The sequence below is a fragment of the Aspergillus fischeri genome, genomic scaffold (assembly GCF_000149645.3).
Source record: "Aspergillus fischeri NRRL 181 1099437636266 genomic scaffold, whole genome shotgun sequence".
NCBI lineage: Eukaryota > Fungi > Ascomycota > Eurotiomycetes > Eurotiales > Aspergillaceae > Aspergillus > Aspergillus fischeri.
The window spans coordinates 947,665-962,886 of record NW_001509760.1 but is presented as its reverse complement, the minus strand read 5'-3'; the positions used below and the strand labels follow the sequence as shown (position 1 = coordinate 962,886).

The window sequence follows — 15,222 nt, the reverse complement described above, 5'->3', positions numbered from 1 at the left end:
TGGCCGGATGTATTTGCTAAATGCTCAAAAATGCCTGAGTTAGCACGAACTCTTCCAGCTAATTGGTATTGCAGCCAGCCGCTCTATCAGCTCGAGCGCAGGGCAATCTTCAACAAGGTATATGACGCTGCCCGTGTGAATGGTACAAAAATGTCTTATAACCGCATAGTCATGGTATCTACTCGGACCTGTGACAAGGTTCTTGACCATAGGAGAGAAAGTCGAGTATGAAATCGCCCAGCAGTCGATTCTCGCCTTTCGAAGCTCTGGAGACGCGACTTTCCCTGGTCCAGATGAGATTCAGGTCGTCAGTGTGAGGACAGTACGCTCTGCTCGTTCCTGCGCACCATATTGTGGATGCTCATCATTTTTTAGGGCAGAACGCTTCGCTCTTATGTCACACCTACTGGTCTCGTCTTTAGTACATTGTCGGACGAAGCTCCAAACTTTGAGGAGTACTTTCCGGGTCTCGAGGCATTGCTAGGAAGGGTGGACTTCACCAAGCTGCCATACAGGCGCAGCATCAAATATGAAGGGCACTTCAACTGGAAGACGATGTGAGGAAGATCCTCCCTTTGGCTATCAAAATCTCTCTGACGGAGACCAAATAGGGTCGATGGTTATCAGGAATGCCTACATTGTCAATACACACATCCCTCGTTCTCTATCTATTATCCCCCGACATTCTATACTGTCAACAATCACCAGAACTTCTCCCAGCATGTCGCTGATCCCAAGAAACCGGACGACGGACTGTTCTTGTATTTCTTCCCCAACTGCACTCTCAACGTTTATGGCGGAGGCATGTCCTCGTTCCGTGTCTGTCCGGCTGAAGATCCAAGCCAGACAAGGATGGAATTTGACTATTACCACAGAGAGTCGGGGAATAAATTTGAGGAGTATTACCAATTCGTTCGACAGGTTGCGATGGAGGACTATGAGCTTTGCGAGAAAGCGCAAGGTAATTTGGAAAAGGGCGTATACAGCGAAGGCATCCTGAATCCAGAGAAGGAGAACGGAGTTTCATGTGAGTATAAGATTGACGCCCGCTAAGCTTGATGTGGAAAACTGTTTTAATGCGTCACAGTCTATCAAGACAGAGTCTTTGAGCTGGTGTGCCAGCAGCACGCTGCGGAAAGCGCAAGCCATGATCTCTCCGCACCCAGATTGAAGGAATCAGAGATAAATGCCGAGCAGGTCGGAGCGGCCGCATAGTAGACACGGCTGTTAGATTTGCATGTTTGTTCATAAGTATCCGTTAGTACTAGCATAGACTCATACATGTCGTGTCCAACGTATCAGAATCGCCTTCAGCTTCAGCAAAGACTAACAGTCATTTCTCAACTGCAACCCTCGCATGAAACAGCTGTACACCGGAAAAGCCCACCAAATCTGGAAAGATATGCAGCAAGCCTGCTGACTTATAGGGTTGACTCACAGTTGTACAACGAGTCTAGTCTCTTCATGCACCCCATCAGGTAACGAATGGAGTTGACCTTCCTTGGGGTCATCAAAGTTGCTGTCCTTTAAATGCTTCAACGGCTCCCCGACGCTGCGGGGTTGACCACAGGAGAAATCGCTGGAGAATCGCCATGGAGGCTCTGACCCCGCCTACACCAATACTTGTGGCACTGTTGACTGCCATCGTCTTCCTATGTCGAGCCTGGCCCCGTGGGGTATACCCGAAGACGCTCCTCATAGGACGATCTGAGTCATTCCCTCAAGTCCCAGAGGCCGACAACAGACAAGCTGTCTCCAAGGAATCGGATTTTCCTGAAAACTGGCTGAATAGCAATGATATCTTTGAACTCGAACGGCGCGCGGTGTTCAGCAAGGTAAGCCCGAACAAACATGCTCCGGGTTCGAAATTCAGATCTCTTAACACTTGTGGATCACAGTCATGGCTGTATCTTTCTCACCGCAGCCAGTTCACGAAACCTGGCGATTATCAGTCCTTCGAAGTGGCCGGCTTCCCATTCTTCCTCATCCTGGGCAAAGATGGTGAGATTAGAGCTTTCCACAATGTTTGTCGCCATAGAGCGTACACGGTCGCGAATAAAGAGCGAGGAGGTTCTACCGTTCTCGGATGTCGCTACCATGGCTGGAGCTACAACACGAAAGGCGAGCTTATCAAAGCCCCTCATTTTGAAAATATACTTGGCTTCGATAAATCACAGAATGGTCTGTTTGCTATTCATGTTCAACAGAGCACCGACGGCTTCATCTTTGTGAATCTCGAAGCGGATGCACCAGGTGAACTGCTAGAGACCGACCGTCTGACGGACTTCGTGAAACGTAATGGGCCTAAAGCTCAGTCACGGTGGATTGGGGGTAAGGCTATCGAAGGAGTATTCAATTGGAAAATGGCTGGTAAGTTCTGCCCTGTTGCCATCTTTAGCCTCAATGGACCCTGATGATTTTCCGCACAAGTCGTATCTGAGAAGCAGTTCAGTACTACTGCAATATTGCCCGGACTTGCGCGACTTGTGCGCTCATCCCTGCTGGTGAGAGTTAAGCATTATTTGAACAGGAAGACTGCAGGAGACCCTGATGTTCTGATATTTCCCAATGTCTCGTTTCATATCATCAAGGATACCAGATATTGGTACTCGCTCAGCTTCCATCCGGCGTCTGAGCGAAAGACGCTGGTTCGATATGATCTGTACTGCTTCCAGAACACGGATGGCGATGTCAATTCTCAGTTGATTTCAGATAAGCTCATTGAGATGATAACGGAACAAGTTGCCGAATTGGAGAGCCAGTATCAGTTACGAGCCAGAGGGGCTGAGGATAGCTCCCAGGGAGGTGTGACCGCAACGACAACAGAAGATAGGGATTTTCGCTCTCGCTTGGGAAAGTGGAGTTCGTCTCTACCTGGCTCTCAGTATCCATATTTGGAGAACACTGATGCTTATGTTGAATAGATCTGCAAAAGGTGATCCTCGAGCAGCTGAAAAGGCATACTAAGCTCGAAAAGCTGCAAGGGATGGAAGTGCATCCTGCGATGAGGCAGCCGCGAATGACGCCAAAGTCCCAGGAGGCCGACCGACGTAAGTCGATAACCCCTTGGTCGCAAATTCGGAGCCGGATGATCAAGAGTAGCTTCACTGACTCATCTCAGTTTGCAGAGAGCTCGAATGCCATGGCGAGAAATTCCCAAGTCTGGCCTGGTAGCCGTCTCCGCGTTGAAGCGATCAATCAAGTAGTAGGCATAGCATAGCACTGAGCGAGCTACAAGCAGCGATACTCGCAGATATCTTGAACCAATGCATAATCAAGGCAGTTCCCTACTAGATCCGTAACTTGGGAGCATCTCTTTCCTGTTTTTTAATCGATTGTGATGGGACCACAGAGGTACTATATTGGCAACGAAAAGCCAGCCACCAATCAACATCCTGAATTGACACATTCTTCACTGACTTTTTGAGTCTCCTCTCCGTACTACGACGTGTCAACTTTCCCTTTTCCGCATATCCATTTCTCCACTATTTCGGGTACCAGGGACCTATCTGGAGCCCTGATCTACTCACCAACTCCACCTCCTGATTATCGAAGAGATCAAAATTCAAGTACCTCTCTTGTACAACATCAAGCATCCTCGTAACCTCGTGTTCTTCTTCCCGATCACTTCGATCAAAGTGTCCGTAAGTTCATAACGCTTGATCCACCCATCTGGTCCATTGGCTAAAAGAGGTGAACACGAAATTTTTCATCTGAATTTCTATAGTATTTTTAGCTCACCAGGCCCAGAACAATTCGAGCCTTGCCAGTTGACATCATTACCGCAGACAGAGCCAACCCACGCAACACGAGCTTCCCAAGTAGTCTGCAGTAAGTGCGCCAAAGATTTCCCCTGGTTCGTATCTCGCACAAAAAGACTAGATTTGACTAGGTGCTGATCTATGCAAAAATAGAGCCAAGCCTCCTGTTTGACTCCCCAGTCCACTACTCTATTTACAAGGGGTAACTCGTATTTACCGGGTCGCTTGCGCATCTCATCTATCTCGCGCATTGCCAGATATGTCTCTACCCCCGATTGCAACGGCAACCTTGCAGGCTGCGCTCGTAAATGCGGGTTCGAATGTCCTTGCGCAAGGAATCAGAGCATGGAGAGATCAGGTACGTGGATTCGATCTCATGTTGTCTTATTCATATCCTTGCTAGCAACCAACCATGCACAATTCCATTAACATGAAATGGAATGATGTCGATTCTGACGAGCGATGGCGATGATTCGCACAAGGTAGACACCCTTCGAACTTGACCTCCAGGCCTTGTTCCAGTTCACGACATGTGCGTTTGCACTCTCGCCGCTGACGTACGTCTGGCTTGAGGGCCTGGAATCGAGGTTTCCGGGCTCGAGTGAGGATACGTCTGTCACCAAGTCTACTGCTGAGAAGAATGGCTCGAAGCAGGGGAAGCAAAAGTTGAACGTGAAGAATATCGTAGCAAAAGTCGTGATTGATCAGACAGTCGGCGCCGCGATCAACACTGTCGCCTTCATTATGACGATGGGGCTTTTACGGGGACAGGATTTTGAGGTCGTCAAGGCACAGATTCAGAATGTAAGTTCACTGCTGCTACTCTCTTCGGGTGTATTCTTTTTTCTCTGCTACCGTAGCGAGGGTATTACCCAGGTCTGATGCACCGACAGGACTTTTGGCCCATCATGCTTGCTGGATTCAAGCTCTGGCCTCTTGTATCGATTCTCATCTTCACGGTTGTACCCGCAGACAGGCGATTGCTTGTTGGTAGTTTGTTTGGCGTCATCTGGGCGGTTTATCTGAGTCTGATGTCTGGGTGATGTTGGCCCCAGATAAGGCAGATTCATGGTGCAGCAATTGTTGGCCCTGTGCTCTGGTTGTAGACAAGAATAGACTGAAAGGATGTTGGGTTGGTGTTGGTTGGTATGGGGCCGTTGGGGGCTGAAGTTGGATAGAATTTCGACAACAAATAGTACCAACTATCCTATCTGGTCATCCGTGGCCATCATATTTTATCTAGGATCTACGTAAGATTAAGCCTTAATTAAATCGACTTCCGTCTAATAACGCTGATGCACATCATCCAACAAGGGCCAGAGGCGAATATCCATGACTGGCTTCAGCAAAACTGCTGAGCTCAGACGGGATACTCACTTCCTGCACCCTTCCGCGATCACCTCAGCAATTGAGCTTGACTCGAATGTATGTGAGACACGCCCATTAGTTCAGATTCACTTCCCGAAAACGCCTTACTGCGACGGTAAGGTTATTTGATCTAGTCGATCGCCAACAATACGTTGCCCCTTGGAGTTCTACCGACGATTGCGGAGTGTTGGGGCCAGTTGGTTGTTCAGTCGTTTGGTCGATGTAGGCTGTACGGAGTGACGTCTTCAACAACGGAGCGGATCTAAGGTGGGCTTACGAACAAACGAAATAGATCTGGTCGCAGTATGTCTACATCCTAACAGTTTTGGAGACTGGAGGTCTCCTATTCCGAAGGATGAACTCCAGTTCGTGATGAATCATTCTCGAATTCCATGGGTCATGCCTGGTCTCCGTCATGCGAGGAAGATGCAGGTAAGCGGTAGGAATGTGGCCAAACTCGGCAGGGGAGGTGATCAGCTGGTTGACATGGCAGAGTTATTATATAAATAAATAGAGAGGGACGGGATAATGTCATTGTTCCAAAAAGGCTCAAGTTACCAACTGATAGCTGGATGGACAGCCAAACTGCCATAAGGATAGCAACGCCCCAGGCTTATCTGTGTGGCCCCCAGAACACTAGGCTAGTGACTCTAGAGTTGAGCAAGATCCCGTATCATGATGGCCTGAACTGAAATCCTCCTGAAATCCAGCAAGGTTGATAAGGACTCTAGCACGACTGCAGCCAGTCAACCAAGGAGCTAATACGATGCGCAAGGATGGAGTGGACCGGGGGCCGACGTCCTGAAGATGCAGAAGTGCCGATCAGTGGCGTTGGCTCGATGGCGGAGCATCCAAGCCTGGGGGAATGCGAGGACAAAGGGCCGAGAAGATGCCAAAAAAAGACTCGATACGACAAAGCGAAATATCACTTCGTGTTCTTGATTTCTTTCATTTTACCAACGGAGTAGATACCTCTTTCGTATTTGCATATACGAGTGTGGACGTCGATAGAATCAGCATCGTTCATTTTACGATATTATTACCTCTCTAAGGACACATTTTATCCTCGTTTCTTGAAGAAATACTTCTTGCACTGATGGACAGAATCATATTATTAGAAATGACGGTAATTGTAATTCAGCTTAGCGAGGCTTTCTCGAAGTCGTACAACACCAAAGTCCTTCAGGATGAGAAATACCACTAGTAACCAACTGGTCACGCCTGTCTCTTTTTGGCCCCCCATCCGTCATTCCTCGTGTCACCAGCTTCATCGTCTATCATCATTGGATTATTGTCGAGGGATCGTCCCTTGCAAAGTTAACCTTTTGCCCTCAGTCTTTGACCAGAAGTAGCTTGGTTGGATAAGCAGCTTGCGGAAAAGAATGATTAGTTCCAACAATTGGATAGACCATAATAGTCTATATGTCCCCCCAACACCAACAATGTTCGACCCATTGTTGCCAGAACCCAACCCATGCCATGCACGTGGTGACAAGGGCTTGAAATTGATTCATGCAGTAATTAATTGCCAGACTAGTACTGCATCTCAGTACTATATACTCTGTATCCTGGCCGGTCGTTTTCCCTGTTGACCACTCATCCCTTGGCAGGCGATGGTGCTACCTCTTTGTCCTACTCTGTACATATCTGCCTCTTGACTGGTTCGTTTCCCACCGAGCAATCTGGTGGTCATGTGGAACAGATTCATGCTAACTGGTCTCATCAGATACTCCTTCTCTGTTCTCTTTGTTCCCTGTATAGCGCAATTTCGAGGCGATCTCTATCAGCTTCGGAATTACCAGGGAAGAAAAGGAACACCGACTGATAAAGACCTGAAACTACTATTAGGATCTTTCACCATCGCGACTGGAGGACTGGACTTGTCCAGGATCGAGACTTTGGTGAGGAAGAGCAGTGCAGTGGCCCAGGAATAGACCGGAGTGGCATTGTCAAGGAGAACAAAGAACGTCCCGAAGCCACGGATCTATCTTGCATGATCATGTATACGCCTGAAAAAGGCACATCTGCTCGGTGATTCAACTGTACAGCTCTAAGCACGAACCTCCAGCCCTTTCCAGATCCGTGGATCATATCATACACCGCATTTTCCGAACTTGGGTAAACCGTACACAGCACAGCCCTTCTGGCTTGACTCGGTTAGAGATCTGAACTCCGGGAAGGAGCCGTTGAAAAGGCTACCATCCTTAAAAATGAGCACGACAGACCCGTTAGGCGCGCCGCCGTCCGATTCAGAACACTCCGTTACATCGATCTCAAAGTGCGATCCCTCCCCGAGTCGACCATCTGACGACGAATGGACGGACGACGACGATTTCGCAATCTCACCACTATCGGACAGGTCGCCTCCAAGAGGGAATCATTGGACTCGATTCTTCCCTGAACTGTCGTCGCATTTCTCGCTGGTGTCTCCGATAAGCACCACAATCCCTAAGGTGACACCTTTTTCTCTTCTGGCAGACATGCAGGCGATTGATCATCAAAACCCACAGAATTCCTCGGATTCTGGCACTAGAACCGATTCTCCGTCCTTGTCTGAAGACACTTTCGACACAACTTCCTCGTGCTACAGCCGAAGATCGTCCGTGACAAGTCTCGGCTCCGAACTAGCCGGGTGCCCCTACAAATCAGCCGATGCCTTTTCTGTCATTTCCCCCGCTGCTGCAGGAGTTTTTGATGACGATATAGCGCCCGTGCTAGTAGGCTCGGCCTCCAAGCTAGCCGTAAAAAGTCCATCACTGGATGAAGTGAGAAACAAGCCCCTCCCTCGGGAGCCCCCGATTGCATTAGCTCCCTTGTCAGTTCGTCACAAAGGCCCCCGTCCGTTCCAGGCTTGCCAGCGTCCCTCCAGCGACCGGCCTCGTACGACAACCCCGGCCAGTCCTGCCACACGACTTTCGTGTTCTCAGCGAACTCTGTCCCAGGCAGCTCAGGAATTGGAGAATTTTCTTGCAGGGATCACCGAGCAGCGCCACAATGAGCCCCAATTGTTTTCTTCACAGATCTTCAACGGGCCCTTGCAGATAAGCAGGGGAAACATGGACATGATTGCTACTCGACCAGCTCCAAGGCCTCCTACAAATATTGCTTCTATCAAGTCAAAAGATAACTCGAGTCAAAAAATCAGTCACGAAAAACCAGAACGCGATTTACAAAAAACAATGAAGAAAACGAAGAATAAAGGGCCCTTCTCGTTTTCCGTCCCTGGATTCAGCCGCAAGTACACCAATACTCATCTCCGATCGTTCAGCAGCTCCAGCTTGAAGTCAGAAGTGGAATCCCCGTCCTTTCGCCCTCAGCGCCCACCGCGCCCGGAAACCATTCACGATGAGGCAGAAGATACGGCTGGAGCGGCCCAGTCTCCCTGCTTGCCAGTACCCTCCCAAAGACAGAGATCATCGTCCTTTTGCAGCGAAAGAGAATTACGATTGAAACTCCCTCGGCTTCAGACAAAGCAAGTGCGCAGCCACGAAGACCTCGTCTCCACATCCAGCTTTGTGGAAGACGAACTGGTCGCTGAGCGATCGATGCCTAGAATTCGAGCGAACAATGTGGAGGAGAAGATCTTTGTCGCGTCGAGCAAATCAGGACGATTAAACACCTCAGACTCGCTTTTCGAATTGGAAGGTGGCCTGCCCCAAAGGATGGTCTATGAGCTTGATGCAGGTTTGCCATCACCATATCCCAAGATTACCATCTCAGTTCACAAACCCTCCAAGACAACTGCTGTCCAATTACCAGACGACATCACCCTCAAAATACTGGAGCAAGTTTCTTCCCTTGATGATCTCTTCCATCTAGCCGTCGTCTCCAAGCAGTACTACCGCGTTTTCAAACAGCATGAATTACATCTCATGAAGACTGCTGTCTACCGCATGTCCCCTCCAGCCTGGGAATTGCGTGAAATGAGCCCGCCCTGGGATAGCGAATGGCAGATTCTCGTCGATCCGGACGCTCCTGTCCCCGAATACACTCCCACACTTTATCTCCAACGTTACGCTCAAGACATCTATACGCTCGCTCAACTCAAGTCACTCATCCTGGCCCGCTGCAATACCTTCCTTCGCCAGGAAACGATCAATGGCCTGACAGGCAAAGATGATGCCCGAGCGGCAGAAATCGATGACGCCTTTTGGCGAATCTGGACTTTCTGCCGGATCTTTGGCTGCGGCAAGAACCGGGAGAATGATATAGTAGGACAGATGGACTGGCTGAATGGCGGCGTTATGGCCCACGACCGTAACAGCATCGTGACCACGTCGCTCACTGAGCCATTCGGCATGAACAATGTCCTATTCGAACCGCCGGAGGGGTTCGGGCGCGGAAACGGGGAAGGTCTTTCCCAAAGTCAGCTCTACGACATGACAGAAATATGGACCTGTCTTGCCGTGTTGCTCCAACCCATCCACGGCAGCCGCACTGAGGCCCGAAAGGCTGGCGTTTTTGCCGGGCTCGACATCGCAGAAAATGACACGGTTAAGGAAGAAGCTATGATAGGTAAGTGTCCCTTTTTGTCATCTTCTTCTTATCTGGGATCGTAGACTGACAAGCGAATAGAGGAATGGACATACTATGTCCTCACGCTGGGACCTTCGGCAGTCCTAAGTATTGGCTCAATTTGTCCTTTCGATAACTCTGAAGCGACGTTTCAGACGGCGCAATCCATTGGACTGACAAAGTGGGAGCCTTCCGACTCCGACATCAGCCGGTCCACTTTTCTCAAAGAAGCCGTATCCCGAGCCTACAAGGTACGGGAAGGAAGCCCGTCGCTCAATGGATCACGTCTATCGAATGCCAGTTCTACCTCTTCCAGATCTTCTGCCAGCCGCGAGAAAACGTCTCAAACAAGCAGCAACGCGACCGACAGCAACCAAAGCAATCGGCGCCGACAAGCCGTCTTCGCAGCTCAGCTGCGAAACCGACGCACTCAACAGCAGAGTAACCCTGGTAACCCAATCACGTTCGCCGAGGAGCGCCCGATCTCAAGCTATGCCATGATAATGAGTCGCCTCGAGGGGCTTCCAAGCGACCAACCTCCACCTCCAGCTCCACCCAGCCAGCAATTGGCATCGTCAGCGTCACTGACTCCTCGCTACTGTCCCCCCGCACCCGTCCAGTACTCACAGTCACTACTTCCGCCGCCACCACCACCCACCGCGAACCCAGTTTCCTACAGACCTCAGGTCCTCGACCCCGTCGACCAGGCTATCCATGTGATGGTCCACGAGCTCGGCTTCAAAGAAGAAGATGCCAAGTGGGCCTTGAAGATCACGGATACTGGCGAGGGCATCGATGCAAATGCCGCGGTTGCACTGCTCACTAGGGAACAAGAACGATACGAGCAACGGCGCAGCGGCCGCTTTGCCTTTCGCTCGAAGAGCCCGTCCCTGCTTGAATCCGTCATCAACAGTCAAGAGTCGGTCAACTCTGGCTGGAGATGGGCTTGAGCATCTCCTCGTCAACTGAGGCTGTCTGAGTCTCTCAGATCTATGTTTATATGTCAACGTCTGCATGCGTAACGCCGCCATGTTTTGTGCCAGACCCCATCATGATACTGCCGGGTGAGGAGAGCATTTACCATCAATCTATTTTTCTGCTGCGTTTTTAGCGACTGAAGTATATTGCCATTTTTACTTTTCATATTAGCACCTGTCTTCGCATGTCGGCTCGATACCCATTATATACATTCGTTACAAGACATCTACTGTAAAAGCACGTTCCAGATATAGAATGTTACTACTGAAGCGATTCGTTGATGGTTGTTTGTCGCATATCCTGCAATGTTGTCTTTCCATCACATCTGAATGACATTCATAAAATTGAATTATTGCTACCATTAGATCCATATCATAAACAAATTCGGAAAACTAATCCGTATCAAACTCGCGCCTAACTAGAAAGCAATGGTCGATGCCAGACCGTCCAATTCACGCTGATAATTCCTGTGTTGCGAGATCTGGTAGAAGAACTTGCCCACAAAGTCCGTCGCGCCCTTGAGAATCTGTACGCTTTCCTTGAAGCTCTCTGGCTTCTGCTTCCCGCCCGCAGTCACAACACCATACCACTCGACGGGCTCCGGGCTCTGCGACGACGCCACCTGGACGTCGAGCGTGCCGCCCAGCGTCTCCTTGACGAGATCCACGGCCTCGCCGGTGGCGCCCAGCGCCTTGAGATGGCCGAAGGTCTCGGAGATCCAGTACTTGATCTGCCCGTTCTGGCGCAGGGAGGCGACGTGCGGGCCGCCGGGGATGAAGGTTGCGTCGAACATGGTTGAGCGCTGGCCGTCGTAGTGGTGGTCCGGGATGATGCCCTTGGAGGAGGTCTTGTCCTCGCCGTCGGCGTAGATGGCGGAGCGCTTGGTGCCGATGATGAAGGGGAGGGCGCTGGCGGCCTTGATGGCGGTCTTCATGCCGGTGAAGGCGACTGGGTCGTAGCCGTCGCCGATGATGATGGCGATGCGGCGGCTGGCGATGGTGGGGTTCTTGGGGAGGAACTCGGTCTGGGAGAGGTGCGGGGCGCGGCGGCCGTGGTTCTGCTTGAGGGCCTTGGTTGGAATCGGGGCGCCGACCATCTCGGCGACTTTCTGGGCGAGCCCGAGGTCGATTTCGGCGAGGCGATGGCCGGCGAGCCGTTCGTAGACGGTGGGGTCGTCGCAGTGGTCGAGCTCGAAGCTGAAGGCCTTCTTCATGTGGAGCTTCTCGTGCTCGGACATGGAGTTGTAGAAGAGCTGGGCTTGGTTGTGGTGCTCGCGGAATTTGTCGCTGAGGGCGCGGTTCTTGATGCCCTCCACGCGCTGGGGGTAGGTTGTGAATCCGCCGCCCTGGGTGCCGGCTGGGGGCACGGCTTCGAAGCGGTTGGGCCAGTAGTTGACCGTGCCTTGCGTGATTCGGTGGCGCATCTGTCCGTCGCGGTTGTGGTTGAGCACAGGGCACACTGGACGGTTAATTGGCAGCTCTTCCCAATTGATGCCCAGGCGGCTGATCTGGGTGTCGAAGTAGGAGAAGTTTCGGCCTTGGAGAAGTGGATCGTCGGTGAAGTCGATGCCAGGGACGATATGGCTGGTGCAGAATGCGACCTGCTCGGTCTGAGGGAAGAATTCGTCGACGTTGCGGTTCAGCTCGAGCTCTCCAATCACACGAAGGGGCACAAGGTCTTCAGGCCAGATCTTGGTGGCATCCAAAATGTCAAACTCAAAGTCATCCTGCTTCTCCTCTGGAATGACTTGGATTGCGAAGTCCCATTTCGGATACGCCTTGTTGTCGATAGCCTCCATCAGGTCTTTGCGATGGAAATCTGGGTCTTGGCCTCCCAGCTTCAAGGCTTCGTCCCAGACGAGAGAGTGCACACCCAGATGGGGGATCCAGTGGAACTTGACAAAGTGTCGCTTCCCCTCTTTGTTGACGAGAGCAAAAGTGTTCACACCAAATCCCTGCATCATCCGGAAGGATCGGGGAATGGCGCGGTCAGACATGGCCCACATGAACATGTGGGTGGCTTCCGGGTGCAAGTACACAAAGTCCCAGAAGTTGTTGTGGGCTGTTTGGGCCTGAGGGACCTCGTTGTGAGGCTCCGGCTTGACAGCGTGGACTGATAGCACAGTCAGATCTGACGGAATAAGCAGCAGGAGCTATACGTACCAAAATCTGGGAACTTGACGGCATCTTGAATGAAAAACACAGGGATGTTGTTTCCAACAATGTCCCAGTTGCCTTCATCGGTGTAGAACTTGACAGCGAATCCACGAACATCGCGAACTGTATCAGCGCTACCTCTGCTTCCTTGGACAGTTGAAAAGCGAACAAAGACGGGCGTGTTTCTGGATGTATCCGTCAGGACACCGGCATAAGTCAGATCTTCAATGCTCTCCTTAAGCTTGAAGTTTCCGAATGCGCCAGTGCCACGCGCATGGACTACTCTTTCAGGAATACGTTCATGATCAAAGCGATGGATCTGCGAATATCATCAATAACATATTTATTGAGAGTATTTACATGCAATATGTTTACCTTTTCTCTGGCAATCTGATCCTCCAGCAAGGATGAGCCAGTCCGCCGGTCATTCGTAACTCTAAGCCATTGATCGGTGTTGCTGACTCGTACACCGTGATCCGTGGTCAGTGGCTGCTGGGTATGAGCATCGACAGTATCTCTTTCCAAGTCGACCAATTTCTTGCTTTTAGAGGATGTGTTTTGAAGCACTTCCTGCGCTCTGTGCAAGCCTCCAGCAATCTTTGTGGCCATGTTGATTCTCGGATTGATGCTCACGGTAATTTCAGATTTAAGTTAAAGCTCTGTGAAGAACCGACAGCGCCGACCTGACAAGAACATCTCTTTAACATCTCTGCTGGCTTCGATGGTGTGTAATAAATGCTCCTTGGTTTGTCCAGAGCTGTGACAGCACGTAAGTGTGACGTTGGCGGAACGTCAACGTCACCCTGGCACTGCCGGCCTCGGCTGGATCCAGCGATCATGATCATCCAGGCTGTCCAGTATCATGGAAAAACCGGAATTCGCATCCGGAGCATCTTCATGACTTCTCCAATTGAACCTTTCCGTTGAACCTGTTTTTCTTCAAGGATGGTATTCGTTCATGGAGAGCCAAGCTCTGTTGTTGCGGGCATATGAGTTCATGACTCTGTCCGATAACCAAGGAACTCACTCCACCCTATGTGGGTGGGCTGATGATCTGCAACGAGAATTCTCCAAGCCAGGAGAGTGTCCAATAAATTCATTGATATTACTTCGAAATCGACTGTTTCACTGTGATATTGGCATTGATGCTGCCGAAGTGTTGTTGTTGGCGGCTGTATGTCGTTCGGCCAGTTACGCAACACCGCCCCAGAAGCAGGGAAGCAAACGAATGTTGGGCGAATTGATGCTCTTAACAATCCATCGATCAATCAGAAGCCGTTTGCTTCTGAGATTGTTCGGCTGACGACTTCAAGGCAGAGGCACATTGTGTCAGGACGGCATTTGAAGGATCCATGAGGAATAGACACTTCGGCATCTGGCGCATAAAGTCTAGATGAAGCGGGTAAGTTTTTGGACATTAGCCTCTCCTGCTTCTCCCTTTTTGGCCGTGTTTCTCTTCTTACTACTGCTCCTTCTTCTCCTTCAAACTCTTTCCCGTTGAGATTCACACGAATGCTTTCCTCTCTTCAAACAACGGTCGCATCGACTATCACCCTCTCAGAGAGTATCGATAACTGGCCATCGAATGGATTTATCTGTTGCTGGGAAGACGGAGAAGCGGTGGACGCAGTTAAGGACCATTGCAGATAGGTCATATTCCCAAGGCCCAAGTCCATGAACTATCGGATCGACTATCAGATGGATTCCCACAATTATTGATCCGAATTGTCTCTGGAGCCAGCTCTGTAGATCTGTACGAGGCGAACTATCTATTCTGATCAGTCGGTTATGTTAATTCTGTGGGTCATCTGCTGGGGCTTCGTTTGAGTTCCGTAGATCGTCTGCGTCCACATCGAAATATGACAGGTGGGAAACGACTTCATCTTGTGAATGCGGGGACAATAGTCATAGGCCAGCTTTCAATCGAAGGGAGCCACAGGCAGGAGCATGTTCATGCGGTGAGGAAAAATGGCGTGGCCGAGGAGACGTATTCCTGGCATTGGGGTGCTTGTAGAAAGTTCGACGCAAGGGAGCAATCGGTTTATCGTCGTATAGAGCCAGGGATGAACTTCTTTGACAGAAAAGGAATCAGGATCAAGAAGAATGTGTTTCTGATTGGCTGTTGAAGATATCCTGCCCCCCTGATTGTGGATGTTCGGTCAATTCTAAGAGAAAAGAGACGCGAAGACCGCGACTCTTTACACACGACATTTCTGTACGGAGTAGAGTATACATCCAACGGGATTGCCCGAAACAACAAACCCTGCAGACGCCAACCACCCTCTGAACTGTCAATTGATTGGCCTTTTCATCGGATTACAGAGCCTATTCGGCTTCGATCCTTCACAAACGACTTTCAAAATCCCAAGGAAGCGTCCCGCTAGGATCATGCGAGGGATAACAAGCACTGACGCTGCGAACTCCTCCCTTTTGAAACCAGAAAG

At 50.4% G+C, this 15,222-nt stretch overlaps 4 protein-coding genes across 4 annotated transcripts; 3 read left to right on the top strand and 1 right to left on the bottom strand.

Moving 5' to 3' along the window:
• Positions 1-1,592: 1,592 nt before the first annotated feature.
• Positions 1,593-3,220, top strand: NFIA_050450 (putative iron-sulfur cluster-binding protein; the record flags this gene model as incomplete). Its single annotated transcript, XM_001257597.1, has 3 exons — positions 1,593-2,370; positions 2,542-2,862; positions 2,925-3,220. 3 exons carry the CDS (start codon positions 1,593-1,595, stop codon positions 3,218-3,220), a joined length of 1,395 nt encoding a protein of 464 aa, XP_001257598.1.
• An 800-nt stretch (positions 3,221-4,020) lies between these two features.
• On the top strand, positions 4,021-4,804 carry NFIA_050440 (Mpv17/PMP22 family protein; the record flags this gene model as incomplete). The annotated part of the gene is made up of 3 exons (XM_001257596.1): positions 4,021-4,119; positions 4,248-4,565; positions 4,655-4,804. 3 exons carry the CDS (start codon positions 4,021-4,023, stop codon positions 4,802-4,804), a joined length of 567 nt encoding a protein of 188 aa, XP_001257597.1.
• Positions 4,805-7,339: 2,535 nt separating this feature from the next.
• NFIA_050430 (F-box domain protein) lies at positions 7,340-10,594 on the top strand (the record flags this gene model as incomplete). The annotated part of the gene is made up of 2 exons (XM_001257595.1): positions 7,340-9,644; positions 9,705-10,594. 2 exons carry the CDS (start codon positions 7,340-7,342, stop codon positions 10,592-10,594), a joined length of 3,195 nt encoding a protein of 1,064 aa, XP_001257596.1.
• Positions 10,595-11,040: 446 nt separating this feature from the next.
• catA (catalase catA) lies at positions 11,041-13,387 on the bottom strand (the record flags this gene model as incomplete). Its single annotated transcript, XM_001257594.1, has 3 exons — positions 11,041-12,734; positions 12,785-13,097; positions 13,154-13,387. The coding sequence occupies 3 exons, from the start codon at positions 13,385-13,387 to the stop codon at positions 11,041-11,043; spliced, it is 2,241 nt and encodes a 746-aa protein (XP_001257595.1).
• Positions 13,388-15,222: the final 1,835 nt, after the last annotated feature.